The 25,340-nt window shown below is 48.6% G+C and overlaps 1 protein-coding gene across 1 annotated transcript; it reads left to right on the top strand.

Moving 5' to 3' along the window:
* The first annotated feature begins 51 nt into the window (after positions 1-51).
* Positions 52-23,891, top strand: Emc1 (ER membrane protein complex subunit 1). The gene is made up of 23 exons (XM_057783716.1): positions 52-273; positions 1,537-1,661; positions 2,420-2,485; positions 2,719-2,812; positions 4,407-4,535; positions 5,672-5,798; positions 6,526-6,675; positions 6,978-7,145; positions 7,280-7,348; positions 7,623-7,685; positions 8,580-8,702; positions 9,805-9,901; positions 10,463-10,585; positions 12,333-12,532; positions 12,668-12,817; positions 13,605-13,766; positions 14,621-14,740; positions 17,455-17,592; positions 18,736-18,909; positions 19,415-19,625; positions 20,161-20,245; positions 21,259-21,388; positions 21,523-23,891. Exons 1-23 carry the CDS (start codon positions 179-181, stop codon positions 21,700-21,702), a joined length of 2,979 nt encoding a protein of 992 aa, XP_057639699.1. The 5' UTR covers positions 52-178; the 3' UTR covers positions 21,703-23,891.
* The last annotated feature ends 1,449 nt before the right edge of the window (positions 23,892-25,340 follow it).

Raw genomic sequence — 25,340 nt, 5'->3', positions numbered from 1 at the left:
CCTGGAAGGTCACTTCTAGGCCCAGGTCCCAGATCTCTCCTGTCCCTCCAGTCTTTCCAATCCCGGCGGCTCCAAGGCCTGAGCGCCCTCGCCGCTTCCTCTCTATGGTTCGGCGCAGGGAGGTGCTTGAGGCCCAGTGCATGCCGGGTTAGCGGCGGGCGGCGCTTGGACTTCAATCATGGTGGCTGCTCTGGCGTCCGGCTTTTGGCTTTGGGTTACGCTGCTTCTCCCTGCGGCCGCGGTCTACGAAGACCAAGTGGGCAAGTTTGACTGGTGCGTATGGGTGACGCTTCTCCAAGAAGTAGCTGTCAGCTTTGCCAGCATCTGTCTCCCTCCGGTTAGCAGGAGGGGATTGCCATGGAGCAGGACCGAGTTCATAACTTACATCAGGGCCTTTAAGGGAGAGGTGAATGAATGAATGTTGCACCCTGTGCAGAGTGAAAATGTGAGCGTCCCTTCTTCAGATGCGAGGAATTTGGAGACGAAGACCTGGGATCATTAAATTAAGCAGCCAGGGGACCCTTCTGAGCCGCCCCGTATATGACTGTGCAGATTGCGCTGCAATGGAACCAGCCCCGCCGTTCAGGCATGCTTTAAGGTTTTGGTCAGAGGTCACTGATTCCCTCCTTTCCTGCCGTATCCGATTCTGTGGCTGTCAGGTTTGTGATCTCCTGGGTGTCAGAGGTCACCAGCCCCCAGTGAAGTTTCACCGTCCTGTTGTTTCTTAGCCCTCCTGTCTTACAGGTTCCAAAGTTCTAACGTTCTCTCTCCCCCTCCTCCCCGAGGGACACTCTGGACACAGTGTCCTCTCCAAACCTATCAGCCAGATATTCATTCACTCACCTCTCCCTTCAGGCCCTGCTTGTCTCAGTTTAAACGACTATTTGGCTGCTTAACTGTTGCATGTGCTTGGGGAAACTGACATACAGCTGAGCAATAGTATTTTTAAAAGGTCTTCATTTTGGAACCCTGGACTTTCTGGACTTTGGTTTCCTCATTTGTAAAATGTAGGCAATTACATTTGCCTTACAGACTTGGTAGGGTTGTCTGGTGGTTACAAACAGAGAGAAGAAACTCACGTGAAAATACACATAGAAATGACTGAGTCTAAACGTTACTATCAGTTTAGCGCCTTTGAAACAAAAGGGGTCTAAATGAGAGATGCAGTCTGAATGCCATGTTTGCTCAATGTGGTCCAGGCAGCAGTATTTCCTTCCTTATTGCAGCATACGTAACTAGAAGTCTGTTTGGTGCAGCTAAAAGTTAGTAAGGCTGAGGACTCGGAGGGATGTTGCCTGAGTAACAGGTGTTGCATTTAGCTGGAAGACTGTTGCTGTCACTCATCTACTTGGTGGTAATTCTCTCCTGTCTCCCTTTGCTTCCGGGCACACGGCACACAAATCTTGGGGATGGTCAGAGCTCTTCGTTTGCACGCATTTCTTAAGTGCGACGAGGGAGATGGGCTGGTGTGAAGCCAGCAATTCGTCTCATCCTGGTGATGACTTTGCCCTGATGGCCCCCCACACTTTTCCTCAGGAGACAGCAGTATGTCGGGAAGCTCAAGTTTGCCTCCTTGGAATTTTCCCCTGGGTCCAAGAAGTTGGTTGTGGCCACAGAAAAGAACGTGATTGCAGCGTTGAGTTCTCGCACTGGAGAGATCTGTGAGTGAGCTGTGGGGGGGGAGCTGACTGAAGCGTGTAACCTACGGCTCGTCTTCTTTTTTGTCTTCTCCAGTTTTACCATCTTTCAATGTGTAGATCTGTGTTGCTGGTCTTTGTAATCTCCTCAATCCTGAAGGTCCTTAACCAAGATAACACTGCAAAGCTGCATTCTATCCTGTTTTGCAGTAAAGGCTTTCATGACTACCCTTGAGATATCCCTGCTGCTGGGATTGTTTGTAGGAATTTAGATTGTGAAAAGAGTAAACTCTTTTCTTATGAACTGGCTAGATTTTGTTAATTTTTGGGTATATTTTTTAGATTTTTTGTTTCATGTGATTGGTGTTTGACCTGCATGTATGTCAGTGTGAGGGTGTCGGGTCCTCTGAAACTGGGGTTACAGACAGTTGTGAGCTGCCATGTGGATGTTGGGAATTGAACTGGGTCTTCTGGAAGAGCAGCCAGTATTCCTAACCGCTGAGCCACCTCTCCAACCAGATTTTGTTAATCTTATTTTTGTCCCTTCATATGTTTCATGGGGTGGTGGTGGACGGGAGGGGCTGCGAGCCTAGATGGGAAAAGCAATACCTCTTGAACCCCTCCTCCCTCACACTCCAGTGAGTGGGTATATTCATAGCACTTATTATACTCCTTACTTCCTAATTAAAGTTGGATAAAGCTATGTAAATGAAGATCTCAGTCCCTTCCTGTCTCATTGGGCCACAGTCACTCACAGCAACATCTGATTCTCTTATCTTCAGTGTGGCGCCATGTTGACAAGGGCACAGCAGAAGGGGCTGTGGATGCCATGTTGGTCCATGGACAAGGTAAGCAGAGGCCCCTGGTCTTTGTTTGGAGTCAGCACCCTTTCCCTTTGCTTGATTCTTGGCTTTGTGTAGGGCCTGATGGGGAAAGGAGAAGGGGTGCTTCCGACAGTGAAGGGCAGGTGCCTGCTTACCACCTGTCTGCATCCATAAGCTGGAGGTGGGATCATGGCCCACAGCTCTTACCAGGCCACAGAACAAGAGTGGGAAATGACAGTGGTCTTTGTCTCTTCCAGATGCAATCACTGTATCCAATGGAGGGCGAATCATGCGTTCTTGGGAGACTAACATCGGGGGCCTGAACTGGGAGATAACTCTGGACAGTGGCAGGTAGGGAAATCCTTGTGGCTGAGTGAAGGGATCTGGATGGATGAACAACTCTGGGCCTTTGTGCTCCCCGCCCCCCCTTTCTTCAAGGACCACTGAAGAATAGACACAAGAACAGGCTCATCAGATGCCTGTTCTTTTAAAAAAAAATTTTCTTATGTGTATGGGTGTTTTGCCTGCTTGTATGTCTTTGTCTGTGGACCACATGAGTGCAGTCCCTGGCGGGGGGCCAGAAGAACATGTTGGATCCCCTGACACTGGATTACCAGATGATTGCAGCCACCATGTGGGCGCTGAGAGTTGAATTCTGGTACTCTGGAAGAGTAGCCAGTGCTCTTAACCACAGAGCCTTCTCTCTAGCCCTAGATGTCACCCAACTCACCCCTCCCCCCCCCTTTTTTTTTTTTTAGATAGGGTCTCTCTATATAGCCCTGGCTGTCCTGGAAATACATAAACCAGGCAGGCCTTGAACTCTAAGAGATTCTTCTTCCTTAACCTCCTGAGTGCAAGAATTCGTGTACCACCGCATCTGGCTTAGCTGCCCATTCTTGATTTGGTTGTTATAGTACCAAATATAGTGTGTGTATTTACTGAGAGTTCTATGTTATTTACAAATGAGATTTTCTGTGAATTGGGTGGATTTAGTTAACTGAGCACCTATTAGATGAACAGCTCTGTACTAGATACAGTGTTTGTTCTTGAACACTGTCCCAATCATATGGTAATATATGTTACCGTAATATATGAACTTTGATTGCTGTGTTCTAGGTAAAAGAGGATAGCACAAAGCTTTCCATGCTCCTTACGTTTGTTTGCTTTGAGACAGGTGTCGTGTAGCCCAGGCTGCCCTCAAAGTAGCTATGTTGATGAGGTTGACGTTGGTGTATGTGAATGTGTGAGTGTGTGTGTGTGTCTGTCTGGGTGGTGTGTATGGGGAGGAGTGTGCATGCCGCAGAGTGCACATGCAGGGATTAGTGACCAGCTTTGTGGAGTCAATTCTCTCTTTCTACCTCTAAGTAGGTTCTGGGGATTAAACTTAGGTTGTCAGCCTTGCTCAGCAAGTGTCTTTACCTGCCAAGCCATCTTGACAGTGCCTGGCCTTGAACTTCTGACACTCCTGCCTCCACCTCACAAGGGCTGGGACTGCAGAGCTCTATCACTGTGCTTGGAATTTAGTTCTCTGTTATAGAACAGCGTGGACTGCTGCCTCACCTTTGCTGAGATTCTTCTATCGCTTGTTGGCTTTAGCTCACACATCTTACGATAGCAGTTCCCCTGGTTCCTAGCATTTGGTGGATCCCAGGCAATGAGAACACTGTCCACGTGAGGCAGCTGCCATCAAGTTCTTGCCCAGTTGTGGACGTAGTAGTCATAAGCCCAACAATGATCACATTTCCTGATGGGGCTTGCTAGAGGGTTAGTCTGAGTTCTGTGAAATCCTAGGGAAAGGAAGAGGTAACTCATGGGAGACATGGGGGCTTGAGGGCAGTGCACCTTAGTGGTTCTCAGGCAAGGCAGATTCTCAAGTAGTTAGAAGCAAGATCAGGCAGAACCAGCATTGGTATCCAGGTGTGCCCTCACTCTTCCCTGTGTTCAGTTTCCAGGCACTTGGGCTGGTGGGCCTGCAGGAGTCAGTGAGGTACATTGCGGTTCTGAAGAAGACGACTCTCACCCTCCATCACCTCTCCAGTGGGCACTTGAAGTGGGTGGAACATCTTCCAGAGAGGTAAGGTAGTTTCCTCTGAAGTGATGACTATCTTGTCCCAGTTCCTACGACATCCTCCATCTCCTTGAGGGTGCTTGGCCAGGGGCCCTCCTGTTGGCATCGCATGGGAATAGTGTTCTCCTCCATGTGGGTCTGAGTGGAAAGGCTGTGGCTACATACTTGGAGTGTCCTTGGAGGGCGGAGAAAATACAAACTGGGGTACTAGTGCTGCCGTGTAAGGGAGCTGTTCCTGCTCACACACAAAGTGCTCTGGGCCTTTCAACTGCCACTCGACAGTATCCTGAATCTTCCTTCACGGTAAGAGTCAGAATGATAGAGAGGAGCTGAGGGAGGCTCGAAGTGTTTCTAGAGGTCCTGGGGCCTGGAAGGAAGGAATAGGTTGCCTAGAGGTCCTGGGGGCCGGAAGGAAGGAATAGGTTGCCTAGAGGGTCAGGCAAGGGTTGGCTTCAGCCACTTGCAGCTATTTTCAAAGGTTTAGGGCAGGGATCAAAAGTTAAATTGTTAAAGTTAAGTTGGAGATATGGACCAGACCAGTGGTAGAGAGCCTACCTGGTATGCACAAGGTCCTGCGTTTGATTCTTTGCCTTGCAAAAAAAAAAAAAAAAAAGCCAAATTCAAGAAAAAAAGACAGACCTCCCCAAGCCTCAAAAGTCAATGTCCTACAGGACAAAGAACAAAATATCTTGTGTGTCTGGCCTACCTGATGGGGCCTACAGGACACTACAGTGTGCCTGACCTACCTCCATAGCCTTAGACAACCGGTGTAGTGCCCTACATACATGGAGGCGTGCCACTTCTGTCATTTAGGAAAAGCTGACCATCTGGTTTATATATGTGATACCAGTTTGAAATGTTGATGAGAAATTCAAATTCAAGACAAAAGCAAGGCTAGGGATGGGGCTGAGTGTGGAACACTTGCCTAGCATTCACAAGGCCCTGGGTTTAATCCTTAGCACTGCGAACGGCAGCAGCAAAGAACCTAAAAGCAAAGGCTCTGTGAGGCACACAAACTCTCTTTGGGGGTTTTCAGCTCGTGACGACATCCACTAGGAAATGGCAGCATGGTTTTGGAAGCCCTGGGGAAGCTCAAGTCTAAAGGCTAAGCCGGTGGCCCTGTCTTCTCTTCCCTTTCTTAGTGACAGCATCCACTACCAGATGGTGTATTCCTACGGCTCCGGGGTGGTGTGGGCCCTTGGCATTGTTCCCTTCAGCCATGTGAACATTGTCAAGTTTAATGTGGAGGATGGAGAGATTGTTCAGCAGGTACAGAGGGCATATGGCTCCTGGTGGGTGGGAAGGAGTTGGTAGAGGCCTTCTTTGCATGGGGGTTCAAGGACTTCGGCGGGGCAGCTGCAAAAGCTGCCTGTGTTCTGTTCCTGATGCCCGTCTGTTGCTGGCTTGTCCTCAGCACGAGTTTAAAGCACTCTGTTAACACACAGTGCTCTTTTGGGTTGGCTGGGAAGCTATTCTGATCTAGGCACTGTCCCTTTAAGTTGATTGTTATTATTTTTTAAAGATTTATTTATTTATTGTGTATGCAACATTTTGCCTCCATGTATGCTCACACACCAGAAGAGGGCGCCAGATCTCATTACAGATGGTTGTGAGCCACCATGTGGTTGCTGGGAATTGAACTCACGACCTCTGGAAGAGCAGCTAGTGCTCTTAACCACTGAGCCATCTCTCCAGCCCCCAAAGGTGATTATTAAATGATTACAGGAAGCCACATCTGACACCCCTCTGGGCCATAAGGCATTTACTGTTATTGGGTGCATTTTCCCAGTGACCAAACACAAACTCCTGCTGAGTACTTGAGCTTTGGAGGTTGATTGAGGTGGGTGAGGACAGGAAGAGCCTCTGGAAGCAGCCATACTTTTGGCCAGCTGTGCACTTTGATCTTGGGATCCTCTGCACATTCCAGCAGTGGTTTTGTGGACCTGCTGAGAGGGCCCCTGTGATCCTCATGAGTCTGTCATGAACTTCTCCACAGGTCAGGGTTTGGACTCCATGGTTGCAGCGTCTCACTGGGTCCTGTGGTGTGGTCGACGACGCTGTCCTGGTGTGCCCTGACCCCAGCTCACATTCCCTCCACACTTTGGCCCTGGAGACAGAGTGGGAACTGCGGCAGATCCCGCTGCCGGTGAGAGGCTACACTCCTGGTCTGAGGGGTCCCCTCTGGGGCGCTGGGAGCTGGCATGGTTGCCCTGTGAGGTTACTGCTGCTTTCCTGAGCTGTGACAGCCATGGGGAGGATGTAGGCCTCTGGCTGAGCTGTCGTCAGGGCACAGGCCGTTGTCTCCTTTGGGGAACCCGAGCAGGAGCTTCGGGAGCTATCTGTCCTAGTCTAGAACTGCTCCCTGGCAAGGCGTGACAGAGGTCCTGGTTTGATGGTCTGAGAGGGGTAAGCATCCCACTTTTCTTCTTGCTTCCCCTCTCCACCCAGTCTCCTGACTTGGAATTTGGAAGTGGATTCCAGTCCCGAGTGCTGCCCACACAGCCCAGCCCAATGGCTCGTTCTCGGGCCCAGTTCTTCCTACAACTGTCCCCGGGCCACTACGCTCTGCTGCACTACCACAACGGTTCTGTGACACTGCTCAAAACCTTTCCCCAGGTAACCGCAGCAGTGTGCTTGCTGGGACCAGAAAGGTCTGCCAGGACAAGGCTGGGAGGAGGCAGAACTGGGAATCCAGACACATTTGCCTTACATCTCATTGTCTGGAAACTGATCCCTAACATTCCTTACAGGCCACTCTGGTGAGCTTCGCCACCACTGGAGAGAAGACGGTGGCCGCCGTCATGACCTGTCGCACTGAAGTGAGTACCATACTACATGACAGCTATCTCTGCGGGGCCCCTCGCGGTCAGAAGTGCACAGGGGTAGGAGGCTGCAGAAAGATGAACTCTTTCCACAGTCTCTTTCTCAGAAGGAATGGCATCCTATTGTGGCGCCCCTCCTCTCCCTGCAGATTTAGGGTTCATAGGCCTGTGGGGGTGGGGCATGAGAGGTAAGATTTGCCTTCTGACTGCTGAGGAGACAGAGTGTCTGGGAAGTAACCCTTTGGCTGAGTGTCTTCATATCTACCTCTAGCAGAAACCTGGGAGTGCTGGGGACAGGAATACAGCGAGCTTTTCTGAGACATCTAGGGCACAGGTAGGATGTGGCATTGGGCGGGCAGGGTGTGTTACTGGGTGGGGTGGCAGACAGGGGACCCAGGAGGCCACCCAAGGAAGCCCAGGTCAACTGAGGCTTGCAGTCCCCTTGAGTTACCAGCTTCAGGTGGTCCAAGTACTGTCAGTTAAGTGGCACATTTTGTCCTTTCTCCTGGCAAGATGAGGAGGTAGACTCCTGGGATCTGTCCTCCTTATTTCCTTCTCTGAACCTCAGCTTCGCCATTCCCCTGGATCTCCATAGCTGGCAAAACCAGGTGACATTTTATGGTATACTTGGTGGCAGTGAAGATCCTAACTATAGGCACAGTCTTGGTTGTGGCCTCATGCCTGGGACTTTTCCCTTTTTTCCCCATCCACAGTGCCAATCTGGGACCACTCTCCTCACTGTACACACCGGCTGCCTTCAAAAATGTACATGGCAATTGTACACACTTAGGGCCTGCCGAGATGTACATGGTAGTTGTACACACTGGCTCCCTTTACAAGCTCGCATAGTGGTTGTATACAGATGGCTTTCTTAGTTTCTTGTTTTTTGTCTTTTGAGATAGTGTTTCTCTATATAGCCTTTATTGTCCTGGAACTCACTCTGTAGATCAGGTTAGCCTCAAACTCAGAGATCAGCCTGCCTCTGTCTCAAGTGTTGTGATTAAAGCTATGTGCTACCACACCTGGCTTCTGGCTCCTTTCTGGGGTGCACACTATAGTTGTGATCTTGTTTATTCAGTCAGCAACCTTGTTTCCACCGTAGGATTTGGCTCTCTTTACTTCTCACTTATACACGTTTCCCTTCTGACCTAGTCCCTTCTCTAGGGGATTTGTCCTTGGACATGCTGTAGGGGACTTGATTTTTGACCTGTGCTGTGTGTACCTCTAGGACTCTCTGGCTTGCTTCAACCAAACCTACACCATTAACCTCTACTTAGTAGAGACAGGTCGGCGGCTGCTAGACACTGCAATTTCTTTCAGCCTGGAGCAGAAGGGCACTCGTCCTGAGCGGGTAAGCGACAGACAGCTTTGGCCTTCTTACTCTGTTCTGTGGGCTTCATGTCTTTGGGGCTAGTTGTGGCCTGGATTAGGCTTTAAGAACAAGACTCCTAGTTCCTCCAGAGCCACTATCTGTTTATAAATAACAGCAAAACTGCCGCTGCTATTGTTGCTTTAGATTTATTTGTTATTATTTTATATGTCCATCCATCCATCCATACATACATTCATCCATGTGTCTCTTTGTTTATTTATTTGGTTTTTTTTGTAACAGCCCTAGCTGTCCTAAAACTAGCTCTCTAGTAGATCAGGCTGGCCTCAAACTCACAGAGATCCGCCTGCCTCTGCCTCCTGAGTACTGGGATAAAAGATGTGCTCCACCACCACACAGCTTAGATTATTATTTTATGTGTGTGAGTGTTTTGCTTGCATGTGTATATGTGCACCACATGCGTACATGGAACATTTGATCCCCTGATCCTGGAGTTACAGATAGTTGTGAGCTGCCATATTGGTGCTAGGAATTGAACCTGGGCCCTCTGCAGGAACAGTAAGCTCTCTGACCCTCCAGCCCTGTTGCTGTTGTTTTGCCCAGCTGTCTGAGTGTGCGAAGCCCTTTTTGTTTTTGTGTTAATCCATAGGGCATCTTGGCAGTCTTGAGGATTGGTTATTACTGACCTGGTTTGTAAATGTGCTCATGGCCTACAGTATTTCAAATCATGGAGCTAGCAAGACATGTTTCTGGGGTTCAGACTCCAGATTGACTTCCCACGTGTACCCACCCAGTGTCCTTTGGGGATATTGAATCGTGTCCCTCAGCTCCTGGGATGCTCCTGGCCTGGCCTCCCGCTCACCATGTGGGGTGCAACTGGGGCATGAAGGGATAGCAGTCCCATCAAGTACTTGCTGCCCTTCATAGACAGACCAGAGAGAGCCTTAGCTCATTGTTGCATTGACTCTGAAGAATATGTGCTTTCTTGCTGGTGGCCAGATGATCATTGTATTGTCTAGACATCATGTAATGCTGTGGCCTGAACCTCAGCCAACTCCCAACCCTTTGAATCTTGGGGTCCAATGCCTTGGAGCCATCTGGCTTCTTACTGTCCTGTTTATAGTTGTACATCCAGGTATTCTTGAAGAAAGATGATTCAGTGGGCTACCGGGCCTTGGTGCAGACACAGGACCATCTGCAGCTGTTCCTGCAGCAGCTAGGTGAGTGCCCTGTACAGCCATTCGTGTTTCTACTTGCTCTGAATTCCAGTTGTGTGTGGTAGAGGTGTGTGTGTGTGTGTGGCGGGGCGGGGGTGTGCACAGGCATGGGAAAGGTTCAAGAAGAGCGTACCCTGAGAATTTTCTCAGTTCTTTTTTTTTTTTTTAAATATTTATTTAGTATGTATACAATATTCTGTCTGTCTGCCTGCCTGCAGGCCAGAGGAGGGCACCAGACCCCATTACAGATGGTTGTGAGCCACCATGTGGTTGCTGGGAATTGAACTTAGGACCTTTGGAAGAGTAGGCAATGCTCTTAACTACTGAGCCATCTCTCCAGCCCCCCCCCCTTTTTTTTTAAATATTTATTATGTATACAATATTCTGTCTGTGTGTCTGTCTCAGTTCTTTAGGGGCATGAAATGAGATACAAAATCTTTCTCGCTTGACTCTTGACCCCAGGTCATGAGATCTTTTGCATAAGACTTGAACTCTGAGACACCTCTAAGAGTCTCCTCAGGGCTAGGGAACCAGGCTGAGCTTTCACAAACTGGTTTCTTATAGCTGGGAAGGTGGTGTTGTGGAGCCGAGAGGAGTCCCTGGCAGAAGTGGTGTGCCTGGAGATGGTGGACCTCCCCCTGACCGGGGCACAGGCTGAACTGGAAGGAGAATTTGGCAAGAAGGCAGGTATGAACCTAGGGAGGCTACACAGGGAGGGTTAGCTGGGTTTATGAATCTAACTGTGCCCCCAGCTTCTGGTTGAGCCAGATGTTTGTTTTTTTTTGTTTTGTTTTTGTTTTTGTTTTTTTTTTTTTTTTTTTGGTTTTTCGAGACAGGGTTTCTCTGTGGTTTTGGAGCCTGTCCTGGAACTAGCTCTTGTAGACCAGACTGGTCTCGAACTCACAGAGATCCGCCTGCCTCTGCCTCCCAAGTGCTGGGATTAACAGCCAGATGTTTTGAAGGAGTCCCACGTCTAGTATTCAGTGCATCAGTAGCCCAGTGGTTTATGCAGCTACTGTTTCACTGAGTCCCTCTAGAGACAACAATGTCTTCACTTTATAGTTAGTTTCAAGTGTCATTGCCTGGGGTGCTAAAAATTGTCAGGCTCCATGTCAGACACTCTACCCATTGTCTCAAATGCAACAGCCACATGTGTCTAGAGAGAGCTGACTGGACATAGCCCTGTGTTCTCTGAGTCAGCAGTGGCTCCATTGATGGGCATCTGATGAACATGATTCATTCCTCTCCAGTCTATTCCTGCGTGTTCTCCCTCTCCCAGCTCCCCCAGTCCATTTTGCCCACTATCTAGTAGGCCACTGTTGAGAATTCTGGGTCAGGTACGCTGCTAGGTGTTGTATGTTTTCTTAATCTGAGAATTAATTTGACTTTACTATCTATTTCTGCTGCTGGACCCAGCGATTCAAGGTAAATGCTGCTTTTTGCTGCCCATTGCGCCTTGCTTGCCCACATGACTAGCGTTTGGTCATTTTTCTGACTTGCATTAGTGAGACACACACCCTGTATGTGTGGACTGCTCTGCTTGTGGTTTGCTTCTCTGCCTCTCCTTGAGTTGAGGTTGGTGGAAAAGAGATGAACAAAGATAATACTCACAGAGATCCGCCTGCTTCTGCTTCCTGAGTGCTGGAATTAAAGGCGTGTGCCACCACTGCCTGACTAAAGATAATACTCTGAGCACTTCCCTCGTACCAGGCACCATACCCAATCCAAATGGATGTCATTTGATCTGTTCTTTGTAACAAGTCTCTGAGTTGCATGCCATGTAATAGATGAGGGACCAGAAACACAAAGAGTAAGCATTTTTCTTAGTGTCACACAGCCTGGATTTTAATTTGGGCCTGTGAGACTCCCAAGACCCTCCTTACCATGGTAACCAAGGTATTATGCACCTGTCACATCTCTAATGAGGGACACTTTCAGGGAGATACCTCACCAATGGAGTCAGGGACAAGGGAGGATGATGGCCTTAGGAATAGATTGCAGGAAGGGATGCTGGGAGCAGGTTAACAAAGAAGAATGAAGCACTGGGAGATGGAGGCACCACTCATGCATGCACCTGCTCCCACTGCTCCTGAGACCCACACCCCTCTGGCTTTGCTGTGCACCCAGATGTCTTCCCCTGGTCATCCCAGCATGACTACATCCTACATGGCTGATTCCTTACCCTTAGTCTCCTATTACAAGATTTAAGGCAGGTGAAGTCCTAAGAACCAGGTAAGGAGGTTTCAGAAGCTTGTGCATGGCTGTACCAGAGTGTGGGACGGCTGGCATCTTACACAAACTGCACCTTGAACTTGTGGCCTGGAACGCGAATGACTGGAAGGTTCTATAGGAGAGGGAGAAGTCCCTCCTGGGAAGCACACATCTTGCTGAACTCCTAGTCTGATGGGAGTGTCTTCCTTCTCCCCAACACCAGACGGCTTGCTGGGGATGTTCCTGAAACGCCTGTCGTCTCAGCTCATTCTGCTCCAGGCCTGGACTTCCCATCTCTGGAAGATGTTCTACGACGCTCGAAAGCCCCGAAGCCAGATTAAGAATGAGATTAACATTGACACATTGGCCAGAGATGAGTTCAACCTACAGAAGATGATAGTGATGGTAACAGCTTCAGGCAAGGTGAGCACATGAGCCTTAGGAAGCAAACCTCAGGTGCAGGCAGCGGCAGCAGGCTTGCTTTGTTCCCGTTTGCAAGGATCGAATCAATTCTTCAGTTTCTTTCTAGTTGTGAGCCAAGGTTCGTTTATCTTGCAGCTCTTTGGCATCGAGAGCAGCTCTGGCACCATTCTGTGGAAACAGTATCTGCCCAATGTTAAGCCGGACTCGTCCTTTAAGCTGATGGTCCAGAGGACTACTGCTCATTTTCCCCACCCGCCTCAGTGCACGCTGCTGGTGAAGGACAAGGTGAGGCCAGGCACGCTGCCTGGAGCCTCCGTGTGTTGCCTTTTGCGTGTTTCACAGTTGAAATTTCTCCCATGCCTTGATCATTCCATGAGAAGCTCTTGGGTTGGAAGTCTTGTTTCTGACATTTTCTGGGCTGGGTGGAGGGACCCTCCAGCTCTGACGTGGAACTGGTTAGGAGCCAGATCCTTCTTCAGCCAGTGCTTTCCCTTCCCAGCAAGGCTGTCCCTGACAGCTGAGTGGCTGTTTTCTCTCTGAGAGGAAACAGGGCACAAAGCTACACTGTGGTTTCTGCCTCTAGAATTTTTGAATGGATTTTCATGGACCCCTTCTAGCTGTATTGTGAGGTGGGGTTTGGAAGATCCTCTTTTGAATCCAGCAATCTTAAACTGCTGAATTATGCTTGACTTGTTGTTTTGGGGGCAGGGTCTCACTATGTAGCCCTGACTGGCTTGAAAGCAGTTATATAGACTAAGCTAGCCTGGAACTTGCAGAGATCTGAAGGTGCTGGATTAAAGGCGTGCACTGCTACCTTGACCTGGTCTTGACTTAGATTTGCTCTTTATCATGCTACTGCTTAGCTAGATTTGGAGCCAGCATCAGTCCAGCCTTTTCCCTTTTCACATCAGCCTAGGGAACCAGTCATCTTTGACCAAGAGTTTACTTTCCACTAAGATACCAGAAAGCAGGGAGTTCCCGGTGGTTCAGTTGACGCCTCAACATTGCTGGGTCACCTATAGGATGTGTCTTCCTTCTGTGTTTGGATCTGACTGTTTTCTTCCCATTGTAGGAAACAGGAATGAGCTCTCTGTTTGTCTTCAACCCCATTTTTGGCAAGTGGAGCCAGGTGGCTCCCCCAGTGCTGAAGCGCCCCATCTTGCAGTCCTTACTTCTCCCAGTCATGGATCAAGACTACGCTAAGGTGCTGCTGTTGGTGGACGATGAATACAAGGTGCTTTGTCTTGGGTGGGTGGGTCTTCTGTGTGGAGCTGGGTTTGGTGGGTGGAGTCTTCTGTGTGGAGCTGGGTTTGGTGGGTGGAGTCTTCTGTGTGGAGCTGGGTTTGGTGGGTGGAGTCTTCTGTGTGGAGCTGGGTTTGGGATGGGTTCTGGGACAGAGGTGGCCCACTTACCAGATAGCACAGGTTCGGGGTGTCAAGCCACCCTTAGCAACATGACTACCCTTGTGAGCACCCAAGTTCATAAGGCGCACGCCACTCATTATACATGGCCAGTTTTGTTTTGTTTTGTTTTTTAGTTGAATTATGTGTTTATATGTGCACATCAGTGCAGGTATCCGTAGAGGCCAGAAGCATCAGATCACCCTAAAGCTGGAGCTATAGGTGGTTGTAAGTCACCTGGTATGCATTCTAAGACTTGAACTCATGGCCTCTGGAAGAACAGTGTATATGCTCTTAACCACTGAGCTAACTCTCCAGTCCCTAACACTGAGCTTCTTTTGTTTGTTTGGCTTTTGGTTTTTGATTTTCGAGGCAGGGTCTCTCTGTGTAGCTCTGGCTGTCCTGGAACTTGCTCTGTAGACCAGGCTGGCCTCAAACTCAAAGAGATTCTCCTTTCTCTGCCTCCAAGTGCTGGAATTAAAGGTGTGTGCCACCACTGCCCAGCAACACTAAAGTTCTTAACAGAGCCATATTTAAGTCTTAAATAGATCCAGTGACTGGTTTTATGGTTCACTGTTTTATGCTTAAAGCTTTCTTTAGTGGGCAAACACTAGTGATTCCTGAGAAATGGGCTTCAAGATTTCTGAACTTACATTTAACACTTCTGGGCTATCTGGATGTTTTCAAGGTCACAGCTTTTCCTGCTACTCGAAATGTCTTGCGACAGCTGCATGAACTTGCCCCTTCCATCTTCTTCTACTTGGTGGATGCAGAGCAAGGGCGGCTTAGTGGATACCGGCTTCGGAAGGTAGGGAGGAAGCAGCTGACTGTCCTTGGGAGGCACTGTGGGTCTTTCCTGTTGCTTGGTTAAACAGTGGCCCTGGTGCCTGATTCAAAGGCACACATTTCATACTGGGTTTATACTGGGTTGTTGTTTTAACTTTGGCACAGGGACTGTGCCTTAATCTGCTGCTATTTCAGCCAGCAATTACGACTCAGCCTGGCCACACAGACTGCAGTCTGGTGGGAATCCTGTTCCTATGGGCACTGGTTCTCCCACTGAGGCTAAAGGCAGCCTTAAGTAAATTTCTATCATTCTATTTATAAATAAACAGATTCAAAAGCTGGGGTGAAACTCCGCTAGCTTGGAGAAGTTTAGTAACACCCAGCTAGCCGTCTTTCCTTGCTGCTGTCTCTGAAAGAGAGCATGCCCTTCCATTCCTCTGGAAGAGCAACCAGGGTTCATGGTTCAGATAGTTGTTTGTCCCTGGACCATTTCTCCAGGCCCTATTAATATAATTTTTATTAAAAATATCAGAGGGGCCGGGCGGTGGTGGCGCACGCCTTTAATCCCAGCACTTGGGAGGCAAAGGCAGGCGGATCTCTGTGAGTTCGAGACCAGCCTGGTCTACAGAGCTAGTTCCAGGACAGGCTCCAAAGCCACAGAGAAACCCTGTCTCGAAAAACCAAAAAAAAAAAAAAAAAAAAATATCAGAGGGGCCAGAGAGATGACTCAGTGATGAAGAACACTGGCCACTCTTCCAGAGGACCTGGATTGTTACCACCACCCACATGGCAGCACGGCCAACTGTGTCTCTAGCCCCAGGGGAATCCAACACTTTTCTGACCTCCTGTGCTGCACAAACATAAATACAGGCAGAACACCCTCATATATACACATCCCTGTATCCCATTTCCAGTTGTCCTTGCTACCTGTTCGCTGTGTGGGCACATGCATCCGTGGGTCTCATGAAATTATGTCTTTTGAATGGATCTATATTTATTTATTTGCATTTTCACTTAATGTCTTTTCTGCTTCAATTTTCCCTTCCTTCCCTTTTATTTTATTTTATTTTTTTTGACTGCCCAGCTTGGCTTCATTATTTTTTCGGAAGCCCTAGTCATTTATTGATTATTTTGGGCAGGGTCTTACTATGTAGTTCAAGTTAGCCTTGACCTCATGACAATCCTCTTTTCTCAACTTTTTGAGCTCTGGGATTATAAATTGAGTTACATTCCCAACTTCTTGCTTTAGCGTTTTTTTTTTTCTTTTTAAGATTTATTTGTTTATTCATTTATTTAATGTGCACTGGCATTTTGCCTTCATATACTCTGTGTGAGGGTGTCAGATCATCTGGAACTGGAGTTCCAGGCAGTTGTGAATTACCTTGTGGGTGCTGGGAATTGAACCTTAGAAGAGTAGCTAGTGCTCTTAACCGCTGGTCCATCTTCCAGCCCTCATTTTTTTTTTTTAATACTTTATTTTTATTTTATGTGCATTGAATTTTGCTTGCATGTATGTCTGTGTGAGGGTGTTGGGTTCCTTAGAACTGGAGTCACAGACAATTGTGAGCTGCCATGTGGGTGCTGGGAACTGAACCTGGGTCCTCTAGAAGAGCAGCAGTCAGTGCTCTTAACCCCTGAACCATCTCTCCAGCCCCTCTTTCTTCTTTTCTTAATTAAAAAATTACATCTGACCACAGAGAAACCCTGTCTCGAAAAACCAAAAAAAAAAAAAAAAATTACATCTGTTTGTTCTGTATGAGTGTAGGGAAGTATGTATGTGTATAAGTATGTACAAGCATGAGCCCACATGTCATGCCACTCGTGTGGAGGTCAGAGCACACCTTGCGGTGGTCTTTTTTTTCTCCTTCCATCATGTGGGTTTCAGGGATTGAACTCTGGTTGTCAGGATCGACGACAAGCACCTTTACCAGGTGAACCATCTTTCCAGGCCCAGTATCTTTCTTTGAGACAAGATCTCACTGTGTAACCCTGTCTGGCTGGCCTGGTATTCACGTTGTAGACCCAGCTATATCACCCAGCTATATCTTTCTTTCTTAAACACAGACTTCCAAACTTCTTCACAAGTCTTGCTTTTATGTGTGTATACATGTGTGTGAGAGTAAAAGAGCACATGTATGCATATGTATAGTGGCCAGAGGACAATGTTGGGCGTCATTTCTCAGGTGCCAACCACCTTGTTGTTTCACTTCGTGGGGTCTCTCACTGGTCCAGAGCTCATTGAGTAGGCTAGGCTGGCTGTGCAGTGAACCTCTGGGGTCCTTCTTTCTCCCCCTTCGCTGTGCTGGAATTACAGTGCAGCCGTCACCAGACTTCCTTTATCTGGGCGTGGGAATCAAACTTAGCAATCACATCACTGACTTTCCTATCCGTCTAGCCTAAGCCAGGTCTGTTCCTGGTCCTTCTAGTGCACAGACCTCAGGTACTGCACTGCAGGCTGGGTCAGCTGTGGGATGCCTCTGACTGCATTGCTGGTCCTCTAGTGCACAGGCCTCAGGTACCGTTATGCATTGCAGGCTGGGTCAGCTGTGGGATGCCTCTGACTGCATCTCTGGTCCTCTAGTGCACAGACCTCAGGTACCACACTGCAGGCTGGGTCAGCTGTGGAATGCCTCTGACTGTGTCTCTGGCCCAGGCCTGTCCCCTGATCACATGTGCTCTTGACTGCATCTCTGACCCTGTGATCTCCTAATCACACATGCTCTTGTTCTTCCCTAGGATCTCACTACGGAACTGAGTTGGGAGCTCACCATTCCCCCAGAAGTGCAGCGGGTCGTCAAGGTGAAGGGGAAGCGCAGCAGCGAGCACGTGCACTCCCAGGGCCGGGTGATGGGGGATCGAAGTGTGCTCTATAAGGTATGATGCAGCAGCCTGACAATGAGGAAGGCCGGCTTTTAATATGTATAATTTTTAGATTTATTTTTTTTGTGAGACAGAGTCTCATATTGTAGCCCTGGTTGTCTGTCCTGAAACTTTGTAGACCAGGTTATCCTTGAACTCACAGAGATCACCCCGCCTTTGGGTGTTGGGATTAAAGGCGTGCACTAACATGCCCTGTTTATTATTTTGTTGCCTATTTACGTTGTATTTATGAGAATGGGGCATGTACTGTGGCATGTGTGTGGAGGTCAGAGGACAACTTGCGGGAGTTGGCTGTCTCCTTTCACCATGTGGGCCCTGGGGTAGGGACTCAGTTGACAGGAGGCTTGGTGGCAACTGTCTTTACTTGCTGAGGCATTTTGCTGGCCCAAGTAGTAAGGCTTTAGGGAAAGTAAGTGTTGAAGTTCTGGTTAAGCCATTGATTCCTTTGTGTACTGATTTTGTCTGTGAAGTGCGTGTATCCTGTAGATGTACTCAGGGCTTCTGCCATGCTAGGAAAAGTACTCTGCTGTCCAGCTGTGTGCCCAGCCTAAACAAATATACCTTCCTCCTCTGGTTGTGGGTGTCATCTCCCAGCCCTGCTGTGTGACCTCCCGGCTAGATGCTAGTTTTATTAATAGTACAGGTATGACTATGGTCTTCTGGGGTTAAAGGTTAATCAGTTCATCAGAAATTCACTGAGGTGATTTGTGGGCTACAAACTACCTTATAGGAGGGAAGGTACACTCTTTAATTCCATCACTCAGAAGGCTGAAGTGGGGGGATTATAAATTTAAGGCCAGCTTAGACTACACAGTGACATTGTGTCTCAAAAGAAAGCTGTGGTGGTGAGCTCGACAGCGCAGCTGACAAAGACACTTGCAGCTGGGTTTGCTTCTCAGAGCTATGTTGTGGGGGGTGCCTGTATCATAAGGTTTCAGAGAGGGTTAAGAGACATGCAAGGCATGCATTGGGCCCCAGTCCTTAGAATATGCAAAGCAAGTTTGCTCAGCAATACTAATTCCTTTACCAAGGTGTTGAGCTCCATATTGGCCTCAGGCCCCAGGGCTTACTGGAGAGCCAAGTACATGCCATGCTATCACAGTTCCTAAAGTTCGTCATTGTGGTTTCTCTCCCTAGAGTCTGAACCCCAACCTGTTGGCTGTGGTGACAGAGAGCACAGATGTTCACCATGAGCGCACCTTTATTGGCATCTTCCTCATTGATGGTGTCACTGGGCGCATCATCCACTCCTCCGTGCAGAAGAAGGCCAAGGGCCCCGTCCACCTCGTGCATTCAGAGAACTGGGTGGTGGTAAGGAGTCACTGCCAGGGCACAGAGCAGCTCAGGAGGTCCCTGACTCTTACGTTCTTCCCAGAAACAGCAGCCACTTTGCTTTCTCAAGACCTCAGGCCCCCGGAAAGCAACACAGGGTCCAGATGGGGTGGGATCTAAGGCCATATCTGACTGCTTGGCCTTGCTCTGCTCTTCCCTCTCCTGTGTAGAACCTGGAACTAATCTGTGAGCTCTCTGGATGCATTGTGAAGTAGGAACAGTAGTAGTCTCCTGGGCTAGCTCAGAACACTGCACTTCATAAGCTCCTAGAAGGTGGCTGCTGTTACTATGACTCCAGAGAACTCTGGCAATTCCTGTATCATGGACAACTTTGGACAGCCTAGATCACAACAAGGAGGAAGAGCAGGGGACAACTGGGTCTTTTCCCTTAGTCTGCAGCTGCTGTGAATGGCATCTATAGTGTAACCTTCACTTTCTGGTTGATACAGCACTAAACCCAAACTGCCTCCCCTTCTCCCCACAGTACCAGTATTGGAACTCTAAGGCTCGGCGCAATGAGCTAACTGCCCTGGAGCTCTACGAGGGCACTGAGCAGTATAATGCCACTGCCTTCAGCTCCCTAGACCGTCCCCAGCTGCCCCAAGTCCTCCAGCAGTCCTACATCTTCCCCTCTTCCATCAGCGCCATGGAGGCTACCATCACTGAGCGGGGCATCACCAGCCGGCACTTGCTCAGTGAGTGTTGGGAGGAGGGCTTCACTCCAAAGTGGGGATGCACTGCCAGCAGGGAGATTGGGCTCACACTGTAGTGGGGATGCACTGTCAGCAGGGGGACTGGTTCACTGTAGTGGGGATGCACTGTCAGCAGGGGGACTGGTTCACACTGTAGTGGGGATGCACTGTCAGCAGGGGGACTGGTTCACTGTAGTGGGGATGCACTGTCAATAGGGATACTTGGTTCTCTTTCTCTTTGCTTAGTTCAGATTTGACGGTCTTTGCTCAGTACTTGATGCTCATGAACCATTTCCTTTCTTTGGTCTTGTAGACCAGGCTGGCCTCGAACTCACAAAGATCTACCTGCCTCTGCCTCCCGAGTGCCAGGATTAAAGGTGTGTGTGTTTTTTTGTTTTTTTGTTTTTTTTTTTTTTTAATGGGACCTTGACAACCTATGTTTCTCTTTGTTTATTTTAAACTCTTAATTGTAAACTTCTGTCTAACCAGCCCTCATTCAGGGTCAGGTAAATGTGAACTGTCATTTCTTCCTGTACAGTTGGGCTGCCTTCTGGAGCAATCCTTTCTCTTCCCAAGGCCTTGCTGGATCCCCGGCGTCCTGAGATCCCAACAGAACAAAGCAGGTGAGACTGTTGTGCGCAGAAGGCCCTGACTGTCAGGACTTTAATCCCACTGATAATGTTAGTTCTCTGTCCGCCATGCTTGGGTCTCAGGTGAACAAATGACCATGAGCCCTGCCCCCTGGAGCTGGTGTCTGGGTGGGAAGTGACATTAAGTAGCCAGCCAACTGAATGGTGTTAATCACTGGTAGGGAGGAAGCGCTTACAGGACAGCCGCGAGGATGTCTGTGGGAGAATTTGAGATCAGGCCCTGGGAAATCCCTTGGAAAAGTTGATCTGAAGGTGGCTAGCATAGGCTCTTGCTGTATGGCATCTGAGGGAGAATGTTTCAGGTAGAGGAAGCAGCACCAAGGCCCTTAAGTCATGTCTGTTGAGTCTGAAGGCTGTTGAACGGGAGCAGTGAAGGGTGGAGACCTAGGAAGGGAAGAAGGTGAGGAAGGGGCCGATCGGGAAGGGAGGCCTGGAGCTGGTTGATTGTTCCCGCTAGTGTGAACGCTCCGACTGTCATCTGGGCCTGTCTCCTTCCTATATTTTGAAGTCTTTTCACGTAGGGACACCCAGAGGGCTGGGCAGTGGGAGAACAGGAGTATGGCTTGGAGGAAGAGAGAGGTGGAGCTAGAAGAAGAGTGACAGGCTTCCTACAGATGAGCGGGGCTGAGGCCCAGGGTGGCCTGGAAATCCCTATAGCCCAAGCTGCCCTTGAACTTGAGGCAGTCCTCCTGTCTCAGCTTTCTAAGTGCTGGGATTTCTGGGTATACAACTCCATGCCTGGATTGTGTTATATGTTCTTATCAAATTGATGTTTAACCAAATTCTCCGGCCAGCCTTCCGTACAGCCCTTCACCATTCCTTCAGCTGCTGCATCTGTGACGACCTAACTCAGGTTGTCCTCAAAGGAGATTCATGATTTGATATGTGTCCTGGAGCCTTCCCAGCTCCCAGGAAGGACAGCCAAGAAGGAGATCCCTGTCTCACAGGAGCTTTTAGAGTCCCTGTCCCCCTCCTGTGTTTTGCAGAGAGGAGAACCTGATCCCTTATTCTCCGGATGTCCAGATCCACGCAGAGCGGTTCATAAACTATAACCAGACAGTCTCTCGGATGCGAGGCATCTACACGGCACCGTCAGGCCTGGAGTCTACTTGTCTGGTGAGTGTCCCCGTGTGGCATCTGCAGTGTGGCTCTGTGCCCTAAGGATCCCATCTCCTTCCTGACTGACTCTGAGGTGCTGGTGACTCACTGGCTACCTTTCCTTCCCAGTTCTCATTCTGTCTGTCTTTCAGGTCGTGGCCTACGGTTTGGACATTTACCAAACTCGAGTTTACCCATCCAAGCAGTTCGATGTCCTGAAGGATGACTATGACTATGTACTAATCAGCAGTGTCCTTTTTGCCCTGGTTTTTGCCACCATGATCACAAAGAGGCTGGCACAGGTGAAACTCCTCAATCGAGCCTGGCGGTAAAACACGAGCATTCTGCCAGAGTAGAGAGCCTCGGGGAAGCAGTCAGTCCAGGAGCTGTCTGTGGATTGGTGGATCGTGACGCTGGATTAGGTTCTCATCTCACTTGAGTCTGGTGGAAGAGGATGACCTTCATGTTGAGCTGCTGGGATACAGTGACGCACAGACCTTTTGGGACAGACACCAACCTCAGCCAGGCTATCCATGCGTCTGATCCACTGCTCTGTTTTCTTGATCAGCCCATCCACCTGGGTTTTTTTGCTTTTGGTTTTTCCTTTTATGAGACCTCTGTTTTTTCTCTTCTGAGGCTGTTTAAATTGACTTTAGTTGGCCTTCTGTGTCTCCAGTCTTACTAGAAATCCTCTGACAACTTCTTCTCCGTCTTTTGCTTCCAAGCCTGATGGGTCAGCTCAGCTCTGCCTTAAAGGGGCACTTGGCTGCCTGACCTTGACGGGGCCTATGCAGCCATTCTTAGCTGAAGTCAGGACTGATCCCACCCAATGGCTTCTCTCTGATGTCACAGAACGTGAGGGATCCATACGTTGCGTCAGAACTAATTTTAACTAAACTTTTCGTTCCATGCTGTCATTTGTATGGTTGGCCACTGTTTGTTTCAGCCTATCAAAGCCAAGTACAGAACAGTCATTTGGCTTCTCACACATAGCCTGTGCTTTTCTCTTGAGCTATAGCAAGGCTGAAGCCTTTTTTCCTTTTTTAAAAAAAAAATTAAATTTAAATATTTGTGGTTTTTTGAGACAAGGTTTCTCTGTGTATCCCTGGCTATCTTGGAATTTGCTCTGTAGACCAGTCTGGCCTTGAACTTACAAAGATTTGCCTTCCTCTGCCTCCTGAGTGCTGGCATTAAAGGTGTGTGCCACCACCGCCCAGCCAGCACTAAAGCTTTATTTAAAGCTATTAAATTATCTGAGTCTTGATGAGATTTTGAGGTCCCAGCATCTCATATCTCATTGCTCCTGCGGGCCCCAGACATCCTATAGCCCTGTTAGGAAAAAAAAGGGCCTTTATTAAGAAAAAACTTTATTTATTGTTGAAGTGGAGGTTTGCCCTATAGCTTAGGCTGGCCTCAAACTTGCAGTCCTCCTGCCTGTCTTCTCAGTGTTGGGATTACAGATGTTTGCATCATATTGGCAGTGTGCAAATTTTAAATCTCATTGGTATAATTTCCTGTGTGGCATTAGGCATAGAATCCAGGGTCTCATGCTAGGCTGGTTCTCTGCACTGAGCTCTCCATAAGGTGAGCCATGTGGGCTGTTATTTTTTTTAAGTAGTTTTTAAATCTTATTAAGTTTTAAAGGGGGCCTCCAAGGAGAATGCTGGGACAAACCCAGGGCACTCTACTTCTACTACTGAATTATAGCCCCAGCACCTTTTTACTTATTTTATTTTTTGAGACACGGTCTTACTATTTTGCCCTGGCTGGCCTGGAACTAGCTATGTATACCAGGGCTGGGCTTCTATGTGGGATGTGTGTGTACTACTGGCTGGCTGGGTTTCTGTGTGGGGTGTGTGTGTACTCCTGTCTGGATTCGTGTGTGGGATGCATGTGCATTCCTGAATGGGCTTGTGTGTGGGGGTGTGTGTATACTCCTTTCTGGGCTCTTGTGTGGGATGTGTGTGCTTTCCTGTCTGGGCTTGTATATGGGGGTGTGTGTGCTCTTGTCTGGCTCTTTTGTGGGATGTGTGTGCACTCTTGTCTGGGCTTGTGGGGGTGTGTGTATGCACTCCTGTCTGGATTCGTGTATGGGGTGTATATGCACTCCTGTCTGGGCTCGTGTGTGGGGTGTGTGTGCACTCTTGTCTGGATTCGTGTATGAGGTGTATATGCACTCCTGTTAGGCTCATGTGTGGGTGTGTGTGCACTCCTGTCTGGGTTCCTGTGTGGGGTGTGCGCACTCCTGTCTGGGTTCCTGTGTGGGGTGTGCACACTCTTGTCTGGGCTCCTGTGTGGGGTGTGTGTGCACTCCTGTCTGGGCTCCTGTGTGGGGTGTGTGTGCACTCCTGTCTGGGCTCCTGTGTGGGGTGTGTGCGCACTCCTGTCAGGGCTCCTGTGTACTACACATGAAAGAATCCTAAATTTTACCTAATTGTGAACCTGGTACTGATTGTTCTTTTTGAAGAAGGGAAGGCAATGCAGTTGACTATGCTCCCTGGAATAAAGCAATGATCAGTGATCTGGCCTCAGCTCTGTTATGTGTCTTTAGAGTTTACTTTTTATTTTTTATTTTGGTTTTTCGAGACAGGGTTTCTCTGTGGCTTTGGAGCCTGTCCTGGAACTAGCTCTGTAGACCTGGCTGGTCTCGAACTCACAGAGATCCGCCTGCCTCTGCCTCCCGAGTGCTGGGATTAAAGGCGTGCGCCACCATCTGGAGATGGTCCTCTCACGTGGGTGTCAAGTTGGTGCTAGCTGTGACTTAAAGGTTCCCTGGGCAATGGGACTCTCATTGGAAGTGCCCTAGACAAAGTCCAGGGGCTGCTTTTGTGCCCGTCCAACGTGACTGCTTATCTCAGGACAAACAATGCAAGAGGCAGGGTTTCTCTGTGTAGCCTTGGTTGTCCTGGAACCTGCTTTGTAAACCATGCTGGCCTTGAATTCAGAAATCTGCCTGCCTCTGCCTCCTGAGTGCTGGGATTAAAATCATGCACCACTACTGCCCAGCTTTTAAATTTTACTGAAAAGATTTTCAAAGGACTTATTTTATGTGCACGAATGTTTTGTCTGTATATATGTGTGCATACCATTTTCATGACCTATGCCCTCAGATCAGAAGGCATCAGATCCCTTGGAATTGGACTTACAATGGTTGTGGGTGCTGAGAACTGAACCTGGGCCCTCTGAAAGAGCCATTTCTTCAGCTCCCTGAAAATTGATTTTTCTTGACAGGCACTGTTGGCTCACACTTTTAATCCCAGCACTTGGGAGGCAGAGGCAGGTGGATCTCTGGCTTGAGGCCAGCCTGGTCTACAGATTGAGTTCTAGGACAACTGGGCCTACACAGTGAAACCCTGTCTTGAAAAACAAAAAATTGTTTTTATTTATGTGTATGATGTGTCCCACTAGGAACTCTAGGTCCAGAGGAAGGGCAGAAGAGGATGTTTGATTCCCTGGAGCTAGAGTTACTGGTGAGTATAGGTGTTGGGAATTCAATCTGGGGTCTCTGGAAGAGCAGCTTGTACTAAGTGCTGAACTCTCTCTCTAGTGCCTTCGATTTGAAGTTCTCAGATACTTCCCCAGCCTCTCAGGCTTAAAAGACATTCCTTTTCAGTTTTAGTTCTTAAAATATTACTATTCAGTAGTTTCTATCTTATTTTTTAGGTCAGAATATTGATGAAACTTGTGCTTCATCTAAACTGCTTTTCAGTTTGGATATCAAAATGTATATTTTTGAGACAGAGAAACGGCTTGTTAGTTGCTATTTAGATCAGACTGGCCTTGAATTTATGGTAGTCCTCTGCCTCCCCAGCATTGCCACTACAAAGCATTTTAAAAAGATTTATGAGCATATGTGTGTGTGGGGGGAGGCGGGATGTTATGTGCACGTGGGATTGCAGATTCCCATAGAGTCCAGGAGAGGGCATCAGATCCCCTGGAACTGGAATTACAGGCCTTAGGGAGCAGCTAG

The sequence above is a fragment of the Chionomys nivalis genome, chromosome 11 (genome assembly GCF_950005125.1).
Source record: "Chionomys nivalis chromosome 11, mChiNiv1.1, whole genome shotgun sequence".
NCBI classification, from domain to species: Eukaryota; Metazoa; Chordata; class Mammalia; order Rodentia; family Cricetidae; genus Chionomys; species Chionomys nivalis.
This window is presented reverse-complemented; position numbering and strand designations above follow the sequence as displayed.